The sequence below is a fragment of the Anguilla anguilla genome, chromosome 11 (assembly GCF_013347855.1).
Source record: "Anguilla anguilla isolate fAngAng1 chromosome 11, fAngAng1.pri, whole genome shotgun sequence".
NCBI classification, from domain to species: domain Eukaryota; kingdom Metazoa; phylum Chordata; class Actinopteri; order Anguilliformes; family Anguillidae; genus Anguilla; species Anguilla anguilla.
Genome location: NC_049211.1, coordinates 23,204,473 through 23,228,425, shown reverse-complemented (window position 1 = coordinate 23,228,425; position 23,953 = coordinate 23,204,473). Strand labels below are relative to the sequence as shown.

The window sequence follows — 23,953 nt, the reverse complement described above, 5'->3', positions numbered from 1 at the left end:
TTTACAGAATGTGATGTTTCATATTTCATAATAGAAATAATAGTATTTAATTTTTAGAATAATTAAACCCTTATCAAGTGTGTGGATAACAGTCTGGGATTTTATTCACTGTACTACAATTAATTATCTGTGTCACTAAAGTCAGATCAGCTAAATAACCTACAAATGAAAGGATGACATAGAAACCTCCCAGAATTAGCAACAGTAAGTGTTTGGAAGAAAACACTGGCTAAAACATCAGCTTAGAAAGATCAATGCAAATCAAACAATCAAACAATCAAATCCATTAGTATTCAACCAACTACTGAACTCCACTCTACTGTATGTAAAACTGCGTATTCATTTTATTTCATTCCAAATCTGATTTTAAAAAAGCAGCATAACAAGCAGCCCTAGTCAAGAGATAGGGATTTTGGAGCCATATCTGTTTGTGAAGCAAAGTCAATATTTCACCCTGCCACCATGGTGCTACTTTAGTCCACTAGAGGCTGACAAGAGTCATTAGAATGCTGCTGTTTTGAAAGCCGTCCAATTCCAACACCTAGTCTGGCAGCAAGTAATAAACCAGCTTGTGCAGCAAATGCCACTCTCCTGAAATCTCAGACATGTTCTATGGACAGACACAGACAAGCACACACACACACACACACACACGCACACACACCCACACACATGCACACACACACATGCACACACGCACACACACGCACGCACACAGACAGATATTATTTGTGAAAATAGTTACTACTGGCACACTTCAGAGAACACAATTCATTTTAATAAATAGGTCTTAAATTTCATGTGAAATATATCCCAGTAAATGAAAAAGATATTTATTTACAGAACTGAGTTTCAGAACTGCACAGATACAATACAAACCACAACAAAATCAGCAAAATAGCCATAATTCTTAAAGTTGCCAGGTATTACAATCATCAAACAAAATAATTCATTTAAATGGATTACAGAGTTAAAAGTAAATTCCATTCTAAAAACAACTGCGAAATGTTTACCTTTGCGGTAATTTAATTTAGGCCATGGGAATACCCCAAAGATGCTGTTCTGTTCAAAGAGAATCCACTGGGGGAAAAGTATATAAACGCATGATCATTATCTCTTAATAAATCTACTGCGGCTGAAAAGTTCTTCTTACGCATCTACATGCATGGCTGGCTGCGATAATGTCATTGTGGAATTTCATTCTGGAAGTGAAAGGCTAAACCACAGGGAATCTGTTCAGTGTCGAGAAAGCGGAAACAGATAGACATATTTCACCTAAATTGCATTACGATTGGTATTTTAAAAGCAAACAAATCCAAGGGCCTGTAAATCCCTTCCAAGTGAGACGAATAGGGCAAGGGTTTTGGTTGTCTACACAAATCAGCGAAATGTTCGTTTGTATAAAAATATTTTACCAGTACTTTGTAGAGCAGATTTATTTCGCATGCGCAAGCATTAAAATTGTCTTATGTACTGCAATGCAAGAATTTAAAGAAAGAAGAACACTCGGGTAATTAGGAATGAGAAATTGCATGTGCACAATAGGGACACACATAAATTACAATCAAATCAAGAGCTTTATCCACATTTTCTGTTGAGCAATACTACTTAGTATGGTGTCCTTGCGCACGCAGGGTAATAAACCCTGTACATTGGACAAGGTAATTACAAATCACATGATGTATGAACTGTGAAGCAGGGTGCTCTGATAAGAAGTATTAAGACCCAGCTCTATGCACACTCAGCATTGCCATTCTGTCAACTCAAATCTCATGAGCATTCATAGCACCTTTGCAATGCTACTCCACTGTTTGAAATATTAAGAAATCTATATACATGAAACTGTAAAAATCATCAATCTGCTTTACATCACATTATTACAGTAGGTAAAAGGAAAAAATGCTATTTATGTATGCATCACATGAAATGGCATATATATATATATATATATATATATATATATATATATACACAACATGTCATTTGTAATTTATGTTCAATTCTACTATTTGTGAAGAAATATATCAAAAGAAATGCAATAGTCTTTAGTGAGCCCGGCTGACCTCACGTGGTGGAGGTCTGTGTGATGCTCTTTTGGCTGCTGGTGCTCTTGATGACATAGGTGGAGGAGTTGCTCTTGCGGCTGGACTGGCGCTCACACTTGGACTGAGAAGACTTCAGGTAGCGTGTAGAGCAGCAGACAAAACGCTGCATGAGGTCATGGAACAGGTGCCCCGCAAAGAACATGTAGATCCAGGGGTTGCAGCAGCTGTTCAGACTGGCCAGCAGCATTGCAATGATGAAGGCCATTGCTGAGAGAGAGAGAGAGAGAGAGAGAGAGAGAGAGAGAGAGAGCATAAGGGTTGTAAGTACCATATAACAATGCCCATAGTATACAGTAAAATGTCCAGTGTTAATTCAGCTCTGACAGATAATATTTGGTTCCACTCTCGAATAACAGTGGTTGCTTTATGCAGTCGGGGGGTCAATATTTTGCTCCCAACATCCTGCAGTTTCTTTCACACTAGTTAATGATCACCATTTGTCAAAATGATTGCTATAACCAGGCACTCACTTCACTCACAATCATTGCATTATTCTCAGAACAGAATTATGAGGAAATTATTTCCATCCATAATTATTGTGTTCATCTGCACAGACAAGAATTAAAAATTGACAAAAGCTACCCTTCAATTATCTCTGATTTTTTACTGCACCACATGCACACAACACACACACACACACATAATGAAAAATCTAAAGGGTACAGTGGGGAGACCAGGATGTATGTAAGTAGACCACATTGTATTATTCTGAGGGTCTGACATTTAGCCTCCAGTGGCAAACCGGCATTTTGTAAATTAATTGAAGATTAATAGAATTGGCTCACATGCTATATTCAACATCTCAGCACAGATAGAGATTCTGTTGACTCGCACTGTGGATTGGCTTATATAAGCATGAACCAAACAGTACCTCTCAGCATTTAAAGTGAGATAAGTGCAAGAGAAAGGAATTATCAATTTTTCAGTTCTGGGCCTTTGAGGACACGTATGCTTTAGAGAGGGACAATGGACATTGGGATTAAAGGTAGAGCAAAGGTCGTATTCTTGGCATTTATTCTCCCTGTGTGGCTGAACATTCCTTATACGTTATCTTCCTTGATGAAAAAGGGAAATATACAGACAAAGTATAGTGCACTGCAAGATTAGGTGATGCTGATGATCATCACATCACAATTTACAATTTAATCATTTAATATACGTATGCTTTTAGCCAAAAAGCATTATAAAGGTGCATTTCACATAGTAAGAAACACCAAAAGGATATGATTATAACTTTGAGATAAGTTCCAATCATATAAGCACCACTGTGAAGGTGCATGCCTCAGGACCTATTCAAAGGGGACAGCCAGAGAATCTACCTTTCTGCATGTTTGAAGAAGGACATTTCCCAGCCAGAGAGCAGAGAAGAGCAGTGGCTGCCAGGCGCTCAAAGAGATGGGACAGCCTGCTTAACGGGTCCTGACAGGATGCTGTACAGACAGGGCTGGCTGGAGTGCATGGTGCGCTAACTGTCTGAGCATAGCAAGGGACATTACCATTTTCAGCTTGTTATGCCAGTGCGCGATTTCAACTGAATGTGGGCAGCAGCCATTAGCCAGTGAAGGGTGTTTAGAATCAATATGGCATGTGTGAATTCGGGCAGGTTGAAGACCAGGTGGGCATATTCTGGATATGTTGAAGGGCCTGGAGGCACAGGTTGGTAGACAAGGGTTCAGACCAGAGAGTCCAAGGGCTTGTATAGCCGCTGTGTTGACTCTTGGGTAAGAAAGGAGGTGATTCTTCTGATGTTCTGAAGGAAAAACCTGGAGTGCTACAACAAGAAGTGTATTTATACTTGTGAGGACAGTGTTTTCAGAAGAAAAAAAAAAACATACTGAGGAACTACCAGATAAGGTCTAGATTGGAATTTAAAATAGTTTTGGATTTTATTGTCTTCAATGTGGTTTTCAGTTCTTATTTTCCGTATATAGTAAATTTGGGATCATTTCACATTTCAAATCTAGTGAATACATTTTCTTTCAACAGCTTGGATAATCGCCTACAAAAATAAGGACTAAATTTGAGCATTGTATGTTCAGTTGCAGTTACAGAGTCATAATGTCATCCAACTAATTTTACAAGCATTTGACAAGCATGTGAAAGGAAATTAACTTTGCCTTCAAACCGACCATAACATGCAAATACATTTAATTATGGGAACAGAAAATAGAAAAGGGCAGGATTAATTATGAGCTATTAACCCAAAACAATGACATCATAAGATAATTCCCTTTACATCCATCCTTTGCCAACAAAATATAATTAAGATTTACTGAAACCTTATCTGAAAAGCAAACATCTCTGCATTGCAATTCACAGAGTTTGTGATTTTGTTAATTTTATCTCACTGCACACCAGATGAGCTAAAACACATTTTGTAATGGCTTAATAAGTCTGTTGTTTTTTCCACCCTTCAGTGACCTTTAGTGCTCGCTGTACGGAACACGGTGTTAAATACATGTATATATCGCTGCTGAAAAACATCATTCAGATTTAGGATGCCTGGAAGTTAAATTTACAATTGTGTTGGTTTTCCCTCCTGTGGGCCAGAGATTTACTGACCAGGGCTATCTGGTTTCACTCTGGTAAAGTGAAACAGAATTCTGGAGCAGTGCCATTAAGCAGAATGTTAATCTACAACCATTCTCTGCAATGTTATTTCACTGGTAGAGTGAAATAAAGTTCAGCAGCAGTACCATTAAGCAGACTGTTAATCCACAACCATTCTCTGCAATATTCAAAAGGGTATTGATTTTATCCTTGATTTAGCACAGCCACGGTTTTTAGGCTGGATCCTTTCTTTTATTTCAAGGTCTAGGCCAAACTGAGAATTTTAAATTATCAATGAATCAATGAAACTGAAACATCACTAAGGTAACACAAACTATGCTTTGATTGCATTGTTGCAGAAAATTTATCTTGGTACACTACCAGCTATATAAACAATTCTTATATCGGCATAATAAACTTGCATAAATTCACTTGTAGCTACAGCTAAAAATTAGGATGTATGTGAGGTCCTCACTTTAAATTAGCTATAGAAATTGGGTTTGCTCCCATTCACCTCACTCTGGCCATCAAGTTCCAAGCCAATGTAAATATATTTGATTACACTTTTGATGAATGATCCTTCATAAGAGCAATATAGCTCTTTCACAGCACCTTCATAAGCAGTACACTGACATTTATTGCTGCATCAGTGGTGGAACAACACACCAAATACCTATTTGTGGTTATTGACATAAATTCTGTATTTCTTAATATTTTCATTATTCTTATGAAGGTGATAAGCATTGTTCATTAAAGAGCTATAGTGCTCTCATGAATGAGTATTAATAGAAAGTATGACCACATATTGAACAGCAGGATCTCAAGACCTACAGCATAGGAGGAGGTGGGAGGAAAATAACCTTTGCAGGATTAGCTCATAGCATCACTGCGCAGTTGGGAGTATAAATCACATTAAAATGAAAGAATAATGTCCAGTGTTCTGCACATGAATAAATCAAGGGGCCATCATGAATTACACTGACAAATCGATCCAGTCTGACAAGGACCGTAGCATTGTTTGCAATTAATTGAGGCAGAAAACATAATTTAAATGGTTCAGGGAAAGGGGGGAGTGTGGTGGAGGAATGGAAATTCAATGATAACATAGGCTACTCTTCAGAAGAAATGGGAAGAATCTTCTTTTATTGGCAGTGGGTTGACTTATATTCCGACATGGGGGGAAGGGTGGCATGTGGCTTGAGTCTCAGCTGTCTGAAAAACCCTTTGAATGCTGTCTCACCAATTTTTTTCCACTACAGATGATGTCATGCCCTGTGCCATATGTGGAATGGAAATTGCTCAAGCCACAAATCCAAATCCTCTGCACCAGTTCCACCTTCAATTAATCAGACACCTACTGTTTCAGTTTCTTTCTGACAGGGCCCTCACTGCAATCACACCTCTTGTCTTATCAAGGGAACCTGCAGCTGACTGAATGGATTGGTTCGGCGCATGTAAAAGGGAGGCCGTCAGCAGACACGGGGCTGGTGTTACGCCCTGTCGATGTGACCGTAGCTTGGGAACATGGACAGAAATATACACCTCTCTGAAACCACAGAGCAGGGTTTCATGCAAACCTCCAAGCCCTGAGCAAGGCACTTTCTCTACATCACTTCATTGCCTGCAAATAATAGCTTGAGGCTATTAGTATCAATGGCTAAATTGCTCTCCTTCTTGAGATGTGGGTTTTGAGGAATGTTGTTGATGTTACCCTGACTTTAAATGCCTCAAGGTGTTACTGATAATGCTGATATCGACAGGAAAACATTTTTTTGGGTTGGTAAAAATGTTCCGTTTTTTTCTCCAGATTTGGAATGGCTAGTTGTATTGGTAATCCATGCTCAATGTTGCATACTGCTCTGTCAAACTAGGACAGACCAGATTCGATACCAGACCGCGGGGCCCATCTACGCCTTGGAACATTGCCTTAACAGAATGCCTACTCAACAGCCCCCAGTGAGTCAGATTTTACCAAACATATTGCACTGGCTCAATTTTGTGTAAGCTAATAATTAAAAATGACACAAGAATACAGCATCCATTATCGAAAATGACAGCAGAATGATCTCTTTCCCTTTCTGTTTATATCACTGTAATAAAGAACAGATGAGTGTAGTGCTGTGCACATATAAATAAGGGAATTAAGTTCTTTGGAGCTCCCCAGAGAGGTGCCAGCTGGTCTCTCTTGCCCAACATCTTTAGTGCTGTTTAGTTCAGTGAAGACAGCAGGGCTATGTCACGTGTCATTAACATCATTGACAAGTTTAATGGAGACACTCTTAGCGTGAAGCAAACCAGTCATAGAGCATTCTTAGGGTACCATTTGAGATGACCGGCAACCTTCTGGCCATAGCATCAGGCGTATCTTCTCTGCCCTACTTTGCTACCCACACCAGACACTCAGAAAAGCAGGGTTTAAAAGAGGACAGAAAGTGAGAAAGGATTGTCATCAGGGCCAGGTTTCTTTCAAAGCAGGGCGAGGATCGCCAGTCAGAGCTCTGAATCTTCTCAGACCAGCACACCAGGTGGAGGTAGGGTTCCTACATTAGCTATCCCAAAATGTTATTGCAACCTTTTACAATGTTGCATCTATAAGTAAATGTGTTCAGATCACACGCCCACTTTTTTTCTTCAAGAAAATGCTTTAAAGATGTTTTTGCAACCTGGCAAAATCACATGATGACATTGTTTACATAAAAAAACCTTGAGTGTTTTAAAAGGTTGGTGCGATGCTGTTGTTCACCACAACCTTTCTACAATGTTGTGAATAGTTGCAACATTTGTACTAGTTGGGATAAACTTACAGTTTCAACTTCATTTAGTTTTTTCTGCTTTAGTTTTTAGCTGCTTTCGATGAGCTCATTCCATTTTAGTGGAAGCAACAGAAACCGATAACTTTTCCAGTTTTTTCCTGGCTGGCTGTTTAAATGATGGGAAGAGTGAAAAATAACACTCTTCCCCTTTCATCTGGGAAAAACTCAAGAGACACGAGACTAATAAATAAAAAACTAAAAGTAGTTTTCTAGGAAAATGTAGCATTAACAGGCTTTGGACTGCTACAGTCAATACTGAATTTGATACAGTTCACAAAATTTAGAAGATCTTTCTGTAGCTGCTGCATGGTGTAAGATAAGCAGGAATTGACAGGTGTTTAAATTGATTCACGGGACAGGACTTAAACCAAACTCTCAGCCTGAACAATACACTCCTGTCTGGCCAACTCACTGAATATCAGCATGAAGAAAAATATGGGATAACGGAAGGAGACGTTCAATTATTTCCCTTTCTATGAAAATGTAATGTTTGGCAATCTTTTGAAAACTACAGCTCAGATAAAGTGACTCCATAAATTACTGTAATCAAGCACCAGTGACATGGATTTCATTGTTACAATATCACAATCCATAAAACTTGAAAGCAAACTGTTCTCAGCCTTGAATCGCGATTGTAAACATTTAGTACTTATCATCATCGCTAACACAAATAGTTTATGTTTGCTAAAATTCAGAGAGATTGTGGATAATGTAAAACTTTTGTCTTATTGTGCTTTTTTCTGATAGCAAATGACTCCAATTTTGACAATGATGAAGATGATAGTTGTTATTTAATTATATATTTAACAGCACTTATAATCTAGCAGTAAGTATTTCAGCATTAGGAAGATTTTACTGCATCAGTCCAACAGATGTATTTCTGAATATTTAATTGAATTTTTAAAATCCTCACAGCAGCAAAATGATAACTATGGCCACGCACAGTTTGAACCTGCTGCAAAACCTCCGACAAAGCTTCCATTAGTGTGCCCTGATGTTCCATCAGCAGAATAAGGTCCATGTAAATCACGGGGGTTGCTGTGTTAACATCCCCCCTCGCTAACATCTCTTCCAGACAGCATCAATATTCCCAGCGCACCGCACGTGATGCTAATGCTCACTTTATCTATATAGCACTACAGCTGACTGTGAGGGAATCAAGACAAACATTCGCTAAGTAGCATTGCTCAGACAGCACATCATGTGCACACAGTCACCAATGTTGGAACGGGCACAATGCACACGCATGATGTAACGGACAGCCAACATTTAGCCTTACCAGACTTAATATACAAATACGCATAATTCACCACACTAATCAAAATGGAGACAGTAAATTGCCCATACGAATAACCCTGACCAAAATACAACAAATGAACTGGGGCGTTAGACCATACAAGTGCTTTCAGGAACAGTGTTTTACAAAAACAGTGGCAGCGGAGGCGCAAATACAACAGGAGTAGCCTATCCTATGTAACAATCACACGTTTCATTGCTATGGCAGTCTGCCTGCCTGGCAACAACAATGCCACTCTGTAATCAGCAGTCACAAACAATTTAAAGAATGATAAACTCAAAACCGTCAATAGTTGCCTGATTGGGTCCGAGATAAAAATAAAATAAAATAAATTTTAAAAAAAAGGTTCGTGCCAAAGCTTGTCTTTGCTGTCTGCCTCAAGCGGACAACTTCCTCATGAGGAAGTGAGCATGCAATTATGGATGAGCTGGGTTTAGGAGCAATGTGCCGACCAACAGGAAGGGAACAGGAACGTTCGCTATCGTCACCATGTATCACATAGGCTGTGTGTTGATGTGCTGTGACTTCCAACTTTTTTTTTGCTGCGACCACAGCTCTATAGCTCTGTCGGTCGGTCCACAAAAGTGTCCCACCCCGTAGCGGCCACAGTTTTCGCCCCAGGAGGCTGAAATTGGCCTATCACAAAAAGGCGCATAACTCCCGAATGGATTCACATATTTGCACAAGATTTTGTGGAAAGGTTGATCATGCGCCAAAGAACAGGTCACGTGTTTGTGTGAGGGGGTGTGTGTGTGTGTGTGTGGATGCATGCACACATGGATGCATGCGCGTGTGCGGTCGCAGCTATTGCGGATTCGCGCTTGTTATTTTCTGGCCCTCGTCCACTTTTGTCTGGATCTTTCATCACATTTCTTGATCACGCAAAGGTGGTAAATATGCAATGAACGTAGCTGAGTTGGCACCACAACTAGTAGGGCGCTCCTTGCTTTGTATCAGTAGCAACAGATTACTTTCCAACGCATATCCTTCCGACGCGCAGACATACATTGGGAGTTGCATTAACTTCTTCATGTGCGCATTACTGCAGGTGTTCTCTCTTTGTCCTTGGAAAGAAATGGTCGCATAGTAATTCTTTAATAGTGATCTGTGTCATGCTCTGGAGGCTGTGGTGTTGAATTCGAGTTAGTGCCAGCTATGGCTGCTTTTTGCACAGAACAGCAAACATGACACTTTGCATCTGTTGTCATTTTAGTTTGAGATGCTCGTTTATTAACACGTCCGTATATATCCCCTGTTAATATTTATTCAAATAGGCCTGAGTATTTTACACCAAAAACTGGGCAGGGACATTCGCCTTGGTTATTAATGCTCCCATGAGTCACTGAAATTATTCATTCATAAGCACTTTAAACATTAGAATCTTTGTTCCACGTTTGATGTGTTTATGTACAATCACACAGTAAAGTCTTGCTCTTCAAACCTTGTTGCTACGACACTGAGGTCACGATTTATTTAAACCAAGCACTGAATACTTTTCATATATTTGAAGAACAATTTGGTATAAAATTTTAAAAGATCATTAACTAAAACGTAGGTATTACAATTATTTCTAAATGGAAAGTCGCAGTAAATGCTTGTTTTACCCATCGAACGGGTTTCCAGAATTAAAAAATATGAATCGGCTACTGTCATTTTGATTCCGTTTCATCCCAGCCTTCTTTCGTTATCGCGAGGTTAAGCTGTATTTATAAAGCACAGAATGTACTGCGGATAATATTCAAGATTTTCACGTAAAAATTGTATGATTCATTCATTTTCAAATTTCCAGTATGTAGCTAGGCAGACGTGCGACACACTCGTCCATTTGAAAAGAATGTTTTTGTGGGGATTTTCTTCTCAAAATTCAGTGTTCGAGAAGTCCATTGGTTTCAATTACCTGTAGTGATTATTACATCAGCATTAATGTTCAATTAATAACATGTTAATCACATAGCCTATCTGTGATCTTACACTTTTAAAGACTAAGTCAACACTTTATAACTTTATAAAGTAACAATAGCTTGTAACCAAGAAGCTAGATTCATGCAATTGCTTTCAATCCACTTCATACTGTGCCACAATTACGCAGCGTAAAAAGTGTCCAAAATAACGAATTCCACTGCTAAGCAAATATACGTTCAGATGAAGAACTTTGGAAGTTACATTTTGAAAAAGTTTATAAATCAAGCTCTCTCAGTGACTGCCATGAGACAGAGATGCCATAAAACATAAAATATATATTTGATTTTTGGTCCCCAAAAATTAATTAATTAAAAGCAATGTGGTCAAAATAACCCAAATGTATCTTACTGATTCTAATCCATATCATGCCTTGTTTATAACAATCAATTTTACTACATTTTCTTTAGAGGTGCACGCGAATAATCCTTTTAACAAGCTCGTGTTATACAGAACATGTGACATAGGAGTGTGAATTCGTCACAAGAAAAGTTTACCTTCTCTGGGCGCCGCTGGGTCCCAAGCCGACCACATCTGTACGGAGAAAAAGGGCGTCCAGCACACGATATATGCAACGACTATGACAAAAGTCATTTTAACCGTCCTGATCTTTGCTTTGGAAATTAGCCTTACGCTGCTCACGCGAGAAAGCGCAGCACCTTTGCATGGCTTCGGGGTAAGAGTTATACATTGGTCCCTCCTTGTTTTCAGTTTAAAGTTTTGCCATATTTTAAAACTTATAAGTCCGTAGCAAATACTTAGAATGGCAACAGGTATGATATAGATGGTCAGAGTAATCCACGTCACGTACGCTTTGGCACCCCAAGGCTGCACGAAGTCTCCCCAGCAGTCATAGACTCCGTTTCCCACTTCTTTCAGGGAGAAGATATACACTTGTGGGATGCTGAACAATAGGCTAAGCATCCAAGAAACAATTACGTAGAAACGGTCTTTTTTTCGGTGTAAAGAGCGCAGTGGCTGGCATATCGCTAAGCATCTGTCAATGGACATCAAAACAAGCATATATGTGGAGGCAAACATTCCGACGACCTGCAGGTATTTCACCAGCCTGCACAAAAAATCGGGCCCGTAAAATCGAAACGTAATGTCCCAAATTAGTTGTGGCAGGACCTGAAAGATCGCCACCACTAGATCCGCAATACTGAGATGTTTCATAAAATAGTACATACGAGAATGGCTGTGCTTGGCCGTGTGAATGGCTAGCAGGACGCACAGGTTTCCAGCAAGGGCAAGCAATAAGACCAGGACAAGTACAGTCACTTCCACTTTGGCCACTTCTTCGTTCCGCTTCAAGGGGTTCACCGTCTGGTTTGCTCCTTCAGTTTCGTTGCCGAGACTCGTATTCCTCCAGGACAAATTCATTCCCCAAAAATCTTGCTCCTTGAAAAGACTCTCCATCTCGCTACGTTGTATGTCGGTGGTCTCTCTATTTGAAAAAGGCACTTTAGCCGCTACTTGTCACCCACTCGTTATCATTGGTGAGTATTTGCATGCGTTTTATACTTTGCTTGATTTTAAAGACATTGACGTTTACATCTTGGGTTGTCAATCGACGAGTCAATTTCGTTAATACAGGAGTGTCTCCCTTTGTCCACCAGGCTTAATCACAGAGAAGAGCTAAACGAAATTAAACGACATACAATAATTATTATGTATGCTTCATAGATGACATCATTAAGACGAAGCAAAAATCATTATGTAAAATTTTAAAGTAAATCTATATTCAAATACAATTTAAAAATAGCAAAGGTAACAATAGCTAACGAATGCATTTATTGCCACTAAATAATTTAATTGTGTGAAAAAAACATGAAATCAAGATAAAATGAACAACCTCATCATCATTATCATCAACAACAATAATATAATAATATAAACATACCTGCAAATTCGCTGAGAAAAAAATCTATTCCATATTTTTATTTGTAAAATCATACATAAACTGTTTTCCCAGATGCAACGGAATCGTTCTGTAGATTGTGCTGCGTCTAAACCTCTTAGGTGGCGTTTAGGTTCAAGTCCAGGAAGTTAAAGAAACCACCAGCCTCTCTCTCTCTCTGTATATACCCAGCATCTTGATATTTATACCGGTTGTACGTCTTCATGGAATATCGGGAAGGAGCATGTGTTATACATTTCTACCACTCGGTGGCCCTGTGCGCTACAGTATACTGCAATTACTCGCACGTACGGAAGTCTTACTGAAACAATGTAACTGTAGGGAAAATGAGTCTCGTTTCAAACTGAAACGCACAGCTGCTTATTTATTTAACCAGTAATTTCGCAGACCCCATGCAACTATCAAATGTTGCATTTACTTACATTTCAGTAGAAGCCATATTATGCATATCATAAATTTTCATATTGCACCAGTAACAGGAAAATATTGTTTAAACATAACATTAAAAACAACGTATAAAATAGCCTATCAGCATGAGTTTGAAAACACTTACGGTCCTAACTGAATGCACGTGGTACATCCACGAGAGAGGCAAATCTCATAGCCTATTTATTGACATGCTCAGAAATACACTATGCATGACAATATACATATATGCAATGCAAATCTACGAAATAAGTTTCGGAAACCAATTAACATGAAAATGTTGTGGATCAGAACTGTTGCCGATGAAACCCAAGGCATGATTTTCGCAAGAGACACATGAGCAGTGACGCAGCATTGTGATTTGCTGAGATGATTTTGCACTTAAATTCTTTTTTTGTTCACGTATCTTCCCGTAGCCGTCTAGGTATTTGGTATCGGTAAATCATGGCCGATTATCACTGCGTTCTTTAAATGTGGAAAATTACAAGACAAGAAGAGCTGAGAGGGTCTTGCACAATGCGATCCACAACTTATACGTAACATTAAAGCTTATCTTATTAATTATTGGTAGCTGTTTCCGTCGGCAACGATACGCAAAGAAAATAATAATGACAAAGCGAACAAAAAACAATATTTTAAGCGCAAAATTAGTTGCTATTAAGGACACACCCAACTGGTAAAAGGATCGAAATATTTTATTGCGAGCAATAAGCACTTCCCAGCGAAGAAACTGATTTGTATGCCCTTGTGGAGCCACTACCCGGCTTCTCGTGCTGAATGCTAGAGAAGGGATATGAGTCAGTGTCTCAGCAGACGGTGCGCTTTGTCAAGAGCAGATAAAATGGCTTGGAAGTCAATAAGCACACCCTAAAAATAGCATCTATTACCACCTGAAAGAACACAACAGATAGAGTATTATTTAAGTTCTGTATTGTAGGTTGCAAAAAAAAAATGTGTCAGTCATGCTGTTTGTGCCAACTAATCTATGTCCATCATCAGCTTTCAGTATCATTTTTATACCTTACTATTTCGAAAATGAGAAGCAAATACAGTTAAATGGACTACGATCTTGACACCGGGGGAAAAATAGGGTTTCCTGCGCACTCAGGTGAAGAATAAAAATGAAGAATTTGTTGATAAAACCGACACAACACAAGGTGGCTTCATCAGGGATACACATACAAGAGGCAAAGTAGGCCTACTTCTTATAACCTATCCAATCATATAATAATTGCGTGGATACGCTATAATTAAAAAAAAAACAAAAACAACCAATAACAATCTTATAGACTTTAATCCAACCGTCTTAGAGACATCACAAGGTGGGAGGGTAACCAATACGGGGTAACAGGCTGCTAATGGAATTATTATAAAGTGCACCTGATCTGGCTAGCTGATTGGTTTGTTTGGAAGAAAGATAAAGTTCCACAAATAGCATACACAGTATAAAGCAAGAATCAAAAGACAAACTTTTTAAAGGACAAACATTTAAAAGAAACTGGAAAGTCTTCATTCATGCCTTTAGGAAATACATTTTGACAATTATGAATCCAGAAAGTCTCTTTTCATTTTCTCAAATGGTTCATGTCACCCCCTCTGTGGCTGGTTTTAATTTGTTCACTGCCAAAGAAAGTAGTGGGAAAAGGACGGTGTTTAACCTCTTTGAAGTGTCTGACCACAGAATTTTTCATATCATTTCTTTTGATTGAATTTTTGCACTCAGAAATATTGTGTTTTTAAAGATCTGGCAGTTTCACTGACACATTTTAGTACACAGGCCTTGGATTACATGAGCCAACATTTTCAGTGTTACATGTAGCAAAACCTTCAATATTGAGTTGTTCCAAACTCACAATTTGCACAATGACTGAATGAACAGCCTAAAATCAGCAGGCTCTAACGATCCAATTCCTTTTATTTCTAGCCCTTTCAAAAATAATGAGTGATGAATTTTTAAAGACATCATTTAGAGATGGGTCATTCTGAAGTATATGTCACTAGGTTCTTAATATTGCTTGTTTCAGGAGGAAAGGCAGTGCAATAATTCAACCCTGGAGGCGATTTCCCCCATAGTTTTCTGTAAGCAAGGATTTTGAGTTTTTTTTTTTGTTCCAACCTTAGTTCAGGAAAAAAATCACCCAAAATCAGAATTCACAATATAATTTGATCAACACCTCAGAAAACATGTCAGTGAAAGTATCATGCCAAATATGGGAAGTTCTCTTTTCCATTTGGACGCTTGTATGAGGAGGATGTATTGATGTTTGGGACACACTGTGGGTTGAGCAAATGGGAAGTAGAATTAAAGTTGATCTGCTGCGAATCAAAGCTCATTCTCCTCAGCCACAGTTGAACATATTATTTAAACTTTAACACAGGGAAAGATCTGGACCCACTAACAAGGCTGTATTAGGCTTCACACAGCTGCATTGTACGGTTGTTAGCTCAGTCTTCCTCAAAGGCAATTTTTTTGTCTCTTTCAGTACATTTATGAATGCACACCTATAGTAATACATTCAGTCCTCTCCCTGCTTCAGGCACCTGCCTGGAGCTGTAGCCACAAGATTGACCAAGCACCCCGCTCCTGGCTCTGTGGGTTCAGCTCCAGCACCACACCCGTCATCTGCCTGACACGGTCACCCATTGGGCTACCAGCCCGTCACATGACCAGAGTCATCCTTGCCCGGCTCCAAGGACATTCTGTACTGCCATTTTCTTTGTTCTGCGTATTATGTAATTAGCCCTTTTAAATTAACAGGTGCCAGCCAGTGGCAGATGGCCTGAACCAAGTCAGGTTCTGCTCAAAGTTTCTTCATATTGCTAGCCAGGGTGTTTTTACTTTCTGCGGTCACCCTAGGCTTGCTCTCAGGGTATTTAGGCCTTTTCAGGTACATTCCTGATAAATTCTGTACTCTGCAGTTCACCAGTGGCCAGGCCTCATTGAGCCTCGTGTTCTGGAAAATGGAGTCTTTCAGCAGGACGTTGTACACCTTCTCTACTCTGTGCGCTCTATTTATATTTTTCTCTTTCAAGTCCACTTGAGGTGAGCTGTAGTATATGACACAGGTTTGCCTGAGGAGCTATCTTAAATATGTGGTTTTTCTATTAAGATGAAGAAGATGAATTAATGAATTAAGATGAAAAACATTGTAAATATAATCAAATAAATAGAATTATGTGTAGGTAGTCATTTAAGATAATATAAAATGACTAATCCTTGCAATAATCATGACCATACCTCCAAAAATATAACTTGCCAGAACACTAACATTACTGCATTCCTAACACAAACAACAACTAGCAAGAGGTGAATAAAGCAGTCATTGTATATGTGATTATTTTTTTATCATTAAAATGGGTGATAAACTAAATGCCCTGCAAACAATGAACCTTTTTACAAGGAAATGTGATTGAAGTAATTTATTATGAAAAATGTCATTTCACTGAAACAAATAGTGAAAAAAGGGGGGAAAAGTTATCTATCAAAAAAAGAAAAAAGTTAAAAATAACCCTATGGAGAGCTGCTGATCATTCCCTAAATCATGTATTAAATTCACTTAATTAATAACCATAACCCTAGTATCAGCCATATTAATATAAACATGCAGAAATGCAAGTAATTATTTCATGAAAAGCATAACCAGCCACTCATTTGGTAATTAAATATTAGCTAATTTGAGGTTTCTCTCTGAACTGTTTGAAGAAAGATACTGAGGGAAAAGATGCATGTCTAAAGATGAACAGACAAGAGAACAATTTAAATTTCTCTTTTAAAAGTCACTTTGGTTGAAACATTCCTTTGCTTTGTTTGAATTTACAAAAGATTCCTTCTTCAAATCTGCATCTGAAGGGCACCGCTTCATTTGAATTGGCACTCAAAGCTGTATAGTGAGGCAGGTGTGTTATAGGTCAGACAATGCTACGGAGCTGTCTGAGGACTTAGCAGAGGAATGGAGGATTAGCAGCCTTCTCAATGAGGCTTTCATCCGCAAGAACACTTGACAAATCATGACATTTTAAGTGAGTGTTAATTATACCACAGGCCCCACAAAGGGGCTGAATCCATAGATGCCAGTTTACCAAACACAAGACCAGAGCAGACTGGCACAAATGAGCTCTCCATAATTTCCAGAGTTGCTGCCAGATCATTGGACTGGTAGAAGTCCAGTTGCAATGAACACTTTGATGAATGCATTTCACCCAGTGCCAATTCACACAATCCATCTTATTTTATTTTGAGAGGGGGAATTTTTGGAAAATAAGTGGCAGGTTTAAGCTATGCCTTTAAAACAAGGGCTAGGATAAATTCATTTTGAGTGTGAGCTAAACATGCTGTAAATGACTGGCACACATAGCTCCGCCATGATGTATTATATATGCCACTGGCACCATTTATACACATTACAATGTATGGCTCTTTTGAGTGGCACAAAGGTGTGGAGGGGCTTCACCGAACCCAGAGGGTGTAAGGTCAAGTCCTAGGTAAGCAATTGTGACTGCAGATTTGACCAATTTGACCAACATATTTAACCAGAAGTGTTTCAGTAAATAAGCAGATGTATGAATAGATAAAAGTAAAACATGCAGCTGTTTAAGTTGCTCTGGCTAAGTGAGTCTTCCAAATAAAAAACTGAAGGAAAGTTATGCTCAGTACGTTGTAAAAAATCCTCTGTAGGATTTACCTGTTGAACAGCAGTAAAATAGCAATTAATAGCTTTGCTGTTGTTACAAAGTGGAATCATAGCAGGTGTGCAATTACAATGAATGTCAACCTGCTTGGAATAACAGTGGCCTTTTATGTAGAGTAAAACAAAAGTCTTCAAAATTTTAGGTTAAATGATAACTGAGCCAGATTATGCATTGTGACTGGGGATGGGCACACATGAATTCTACCTTATTCCTGTAGCACTTTAATATTACACATGTACCGCCATCCAGAACTTATATTGCATTTGTATTGTTATCTTGATGTTGTAGCTCGTTAACATGCCTGCTAGTTGAGCTTAACATTACTTTCAGACCTAGCCTATGCTTACTGTGTGAACTGGACTTACTGTGTTCATGGCTATGAATTACTGTTATATAATGCGTATTGTACCTTATCGGACATGTGTTTTGTAGTTGTTCCAATAACCTTCGGTATGCACTTATTGTATTTCGCTTTGGATAAAAGCGTCTGGCAAATAAATGTAATGTAATGTAGTGAGCTAAGAAGTCTGGCGTTAGTTTTTTGCAGGATTCCGAGACATTTTTCATTGGTTCTTACAATTACTGTCTGTTAGAATCATCTTTTGGTTGCATGAATAAGATTATGAACAAAAGTCAACCAAGAGTACATGAAACAATATTTTATTTATTAAAACAATATTATTAATTTTATTACTGGTACTTTTCTTTCCGTAAGTTAAGACGCTATGGCTATTTTTAGAATGTTCAACTCATTAACAAAACAGGGAACTGTCGGCATGAATAATTTTTGTTCATATTCTTAAGGGTACAACGTCTCCAGATCCCTTCTATTTTCACTATTTACATAACAAGCAGTCACTGTTTCCCCTCCTGTTGCCAGGTGCTTAATTGATATAAATACTGGGCAAAGACAGGACTGTGAAGCCTTGCATTCATTTGTGAAACAGAAATAACCACAAAAACCTACAACCTTTGGATTAATACACTTGGGACTTTTCACAGGCATCATTTTATCTTGCAGTGATATAAAAGAGCATATAAACTAACATTTTTCTCTTATTTATATTAATGTGGTAGGATCATTACGTAAGTGTCCAAGCTATGATCTGCGAAGCACAAACCAATTATTTACCAGATGTAAATGCAAGTAATGAAGGTACATTAAAAACGTTAATATTTAAGTAGCTACTATCACATTCCTCGCACTCTCAAGTGTAAAAATGGGAAATAAAAAATGCGCAGGCAAGGCAGATTTAGCCAGTATTATTAATAAAGGCACATTCTAATGTTGGGGCAAAGTATCTGTGGAAGGGATCTCATGTGGAATGCAGTGTAGCGCATAGACAGGAAAATGGTAATGACTGACTGCAGTGCTTCAGCTCTCATGCAGTTAGCATAATAAAACGTGATGAGGAAATATTAAGGATAATGAGGATATTAGAGGAACATACTGTATATTCTACCTTATAACTTGCAGAGGTAAAAAAATACCATTTACATGTTCTGTTTTTAGGGCATGCAATATGACATTTAATGAGCCATACACAAAGCTACCATGACATGCACAGTTATCTGTAGAGAATCTAATCAGTGTTACAGAGTAAGGGATCAGAACAAAACATGGTCATTAATGGAGAGTTAAAGATGATATAACAAAATATCATTTTTTAAAATAGAAAATAACATTAAAATAGGACAGACTTTGTTTTTGTGTACAGTACAGGTTTATATTTCTGTGTTAAATTGTGTGTAGCACTGGCCCTAGTAAAATGCCATACCACTATTCAAATAACACATAATTATCCATATTTATTTGATTTGTATACTTTGTGATTCTCATTACCCTCCCTCTGGCAAACATTCTGAAAGCATCAGTTCAAAAAAAGTAAAATGTTCAAAAACATGGCCATCATTTAATATGACCAATATGCAGCTCTTGAACAAGCAACAAATAAATCTAAATGCCAGAAAATCAGGAGCAGGTGGAACTTTAACTGTAGTTACAGTGTGGTGAGGACACAGACTGTAGTTAGCTTTGGCCTGGAGAATACTGACCAATCAGATGGGATGTTAAAAGGTGGCCATTACTGAAAATATAGCCAAAGGACATTTTGTTTTTGCCAATCTTTTGATAAATCATTCATGACAGTGAGCTAAGCAATGAAATCTCATGCGGAATCAACCAATCAACATTCCCACCATTGTCTGGCTCATGAACATATGGTGAAATGAGCCTGTCCAGGTTAAAACTGAAGTGAGATACTGTATGTTCGCCAAACATCTGGGAGATGCACTTTGCTAATAAACAAGTGATCTGTTACTTCCTTTGAGTAATCATGATCTTGTATAAGTGGGGTTCCAATCAGAGGCAGTGTCTCAGGCAACTCAGACATTAACCTTCTGTACAACACAACACTGCTGCTGACACTTACTAGAACCAAACAGAAAACCAAGCTCAAAAACTGTAGCTTCCCTTCCCGGGTGCTATAGAGTCTGAGGTTGAGGCAAGCAAAGCCCTGCACTCCCAAAACAAACCAGCCAAGCACTAAATTTAAAACAAAAAAATGTATAAATATCTCAGCTAGACAGCTTCATCATGAAACGATTATGAGTGGGACCCAACTGAGGTGGAGGACCCAATCTAAGGCCATGGGCTTTTGAAGAGACTGCTTACCAAACATGTCAACAGTATTTTCACATCTTACGTTTTGCTTGTTTACTGGTGAAGTGTTGGATTTATTTCTGCTGATGGTTTAGGTGTTGGCCACACAGTTTGTGTGTTCTCCCACTTTTCCATTCCCTGCTTGTGCAAAACCTCACAACCCTAACCACAGTGGAAAGGTGTTGTTTGTCTGGAAGCCATCGACTGTTTACATGGATTAAATGGCAGAGCTTTTCTCCTGAGTGGATACCATTGATAGCTTATGTGGTTGTCACAGTAACTCTTGTCATCATCTGCAGAAGATGTGATAGAGAAAGAGCATGTGACCATAAAGAACATGTTGTCCTGTAGTACGCCTGTGCACACAATCTGTAAAACGCACATTTGACGCAGACCAGACAGATTAGTGCGCACCATTTGTTTCTGCTTTATAGAGCAAGGATTACACAACGATCAATGTGCACGTTTAAAAACGTCACTGTTGCTTGTATCTTTTCTAATTGCTGCCCTCTCATATGTTTGGTCACTTTAGTCTTTGTAGAATTTACCCTAAATTTCAAATCCGTTTCCACTTCTAATCTTTACAAGGGGCCGATTTTCTGAAGAATGCAAGCGGGTAAACGAGCATGGTTTGCAGCTGCACTCCGCTTACGTTCAGTCGTTGATTTTTGAAAGTGGCGAAATATCCACTTAATATTCACCGAGTGAATATGGTTATGTTGTATTGTTACATTTTAAATGCAGATGATTCCCCCATGTTTTGTTGGACCTAGGCAATGGGTGGTGTCGCTTTTAACTCAGACAGGAAAACCAACAGTACACAATCAAAAACAGCATGTGCACATTCAATACTAAGCAATTTTCTGAGCAATGAATACATGAAATACAATGAATACAAGTAAAGAATAAGGCCACACACTATGCGGCATAGTGTGCAGGTGCAACAGAGTGTGTGGGTTTAAAAGATTTCTTTTATTAGGAAATTCTTTTCTTCAATGATGTGAAAATGATTTATCCTCTCTACCATGTATTTTCTTTTGTTGGCATTTTTTCTACTTGCAATTTATGATTCATAAATGTGAATCGGACATTTTCAATTTAATTAATATTTCTGTTTGCACGGGCATTACATACTCCAAGATTACTGTTGTCCCTCCTCAGCTAAGTCACTCACACTTAAATTCTAATTCGAATGTGTGTTATTTGTTTAATGCAAATAAGTCACACGAATACAAACATTTCCTGGTTGTACCTGGCATAGGTATATTTATAGGTTGCCATAATAACCTAATTGGTACTTCAGTGATGTTGAGCCTGTGCCTAAGTGTTCTCAGAGCCTGTGTCATTGTTGCTCCTAACTCAACTGGAAGCACCACTTGTTGTCTGACCCATTGTGCATAAATCTCTGGATAAGAGCATCCCCTAAACAAATGTATCCACTGTGACCACTGGCAAGCTCTATTATACTCAATGAGTCAAAACCCAGGTGAACAACAAGTGCATAATTTTGGTGCATTTATTGCACTTTCTTCTGAAAATAAACTCCTGTACTTGCTCGTTTCAAAGCCTTGCTCTCCGGAATGCAGGTATTTTAAGCAGTGAGATTACGGGACTGAACGTGCTAACTGTTGCCGTGAAATAAATAGAATTTCTCTGCAGAAAACAGACCTTCGGAACACAAACACGTCAGTGATTAACGTAGGCCAGATTGATTTCGGCTGTCCATTCTCTCTGCAAACATGCCGCAGCTCTGTGCTGAATGCTAAATACTGCTAGGACGGGGTGGTGTAACAGCCTCTGATGTAAAGCAGATGGCCTTCAAATCTTCGCGGATCTCAATGCGAACCTTGCTCCGGGTACACAGCTGTATGCGCTCCGTTTCCCGCTAATGTCAGAAACCTCACGCGGAGAGCCTACCGAAAGAGATCAGGTGCACACACAGGACGTGAGATATGAAGTGGAATGCCAGGCTGAGTTGGTTCAATCTCTGCGTGTTAATGGCACAGGAGTGAGATGTGTGCTGACGTGTATCTCCAACTGGGTCCTGTGATGAAGAAGAGAAACATGCTGCAATACAACAGATGCACAGAATAAGTCTGTATCCAGGTTAGCTGTGGTGCTTTTTCTATTACCTCATTTTAGAGGTTGGAATAAAAGTGTAATAAAAACACACTCATTAAGGAGAAAATCTGAAACGATGCAAGACTAATAACTTACTATTTTGAACAATATAAACCTGCAAGAGGTTTTTCAAAAGTATATGGAGCAGTGAACGCAAAAGCACAATGAGAAACAATCTGGGAAAATCATAGACTGCACTTAATAAAATAAAAAATAAAAAGTAAATCATTAAAAAAATAATGTTTGTGTGCTGCTTGAATGTCTAACATCATATTGCATTCCTCCTAGAGTTCTTGCTGAAGACCAATGCATATGCAGTACTTGTCATTAGCTACATTTTTTGGATAACACAGCTTGTGCTAAATCTGCTTTATGTCTCGAGAGATCTGTAACAGAGCAGTAAGTCATTTGCCTGTTTTACTGTGCCCCACCGGCCCGGCAGTTTTGAGTGGAGACTGGTAATGAGGGATGGGGGAGATTTCTATGACATCACTCCTCCCTTCTGAGCTCTGTCATATATTACAGGCCTGTTCTCATCTCTAATATAGTGAGGCTTTTTCCTGTTAAACCAATGGCATTGTTTCATTCATTCTAGGAAATCCCATTAGGAAATCCATTTTTTCTGCTGAAATGTAATTTAAGCAAAAAAAAAAAAAAAAAAAAAAAACCTCGTGAATACGTAAACCTGTGACACTGATTTTTGAAAATATCTCCAGGGCTTATGGGAAGGTGAGGGACACCTTGCACTTTCCCTTTGCTCTGTTATAGTTGAGATGAGTTACATTTCAGTTAGTCACTCATACAGACTGACTCCTGACACCTTCTTTCATGGATGACTAAAGATCAGAGTCTGTCATCATGGACATTATCACCTGTTCTTTCTTCAGACGTAATAAAGTCAGAAAGTCTCCTATTGAGTGACACACACAATGTCTCAATGTTTCCTGCTTGCACATGATGAGCTATTATCTTGTCTAAATTTTAACCGATTAATTGAAATTTCTGTAGGCCTTTGGTAAGAAGCAGAGAGGTAGAAGTCCTTGGTCATATGCAATTAAAAGCTTCGGATATTTGATGAGTACCAATAAATGTCCCTGAAGTACAGTTCACTATCAAAGAGTGCTAAAAATAAGTTAAAAAAAAAAAAAATTAGAAATAAGATCTGTAGTGATACACGTTAGTGGACAATGCACGGCACTCATAATTTCCTGTCTTGTTTTTTAATCAAATATTTATTCATTTTCAGGGAAAAGGCTACAAGGCCGAGTAGAAAAAAGGAATCACATTAGACAAAAAAAACTTGGGATAATGAATGGCTGTTCTGCACTACCTAAGGAATAAATAGATCCAGCGGGGGCAGACAGAGGAACGTGGTGGCTGCTGACTTATTGGGCCTGCTGGCATCTAGCT

The 23,953-nt window shown here is 38.6% G+C and overlaps 1 protein-coding gene across 2 annotated transcripts; it reads right to left on the bottom strand.

The window, feature by feature from the left end:
* Positions 1–756: 756 nt before the first annotated feature.
* oxtrl (oxytocin receptor like) lies at positions 757–13,404 on the bottom strand. 2 transcript variants are annotated; one of them, XM_035382412.1, is made up of 4 exons: positions 12,628–13,404; positions 12,280–12,362; positions 11,222–12,169; positions 757–2,312 (listed from the first exon to the last, which is right to left on the bottom strand). In XM_035382412.1, the coding sequence occupies exons 3-4, from the start codon at positions 12,141–12,143 to the stop codon at positions 2,065–2,067; spliced, it is 1,170 nt and encodes a 389-aa protein (XP_035238303.1). In that variant the 5' UTR covers positions 12,144–12,169; positions 12,280–12,362; positions 12,628–13,404; the 3' UTR covers positions 757–2,064. The 2 variants fall into 2 exon arrangements, with proteins under 2 accessions (XP_035238303.1, XP_035238302.1); XM_035382411.1 differs by having other exon boundaries at positions 11,222–12,362; positions 12,628–13,403.
* Positions 13,405–23,953: the final 10,549 nt, after the last annotated feature.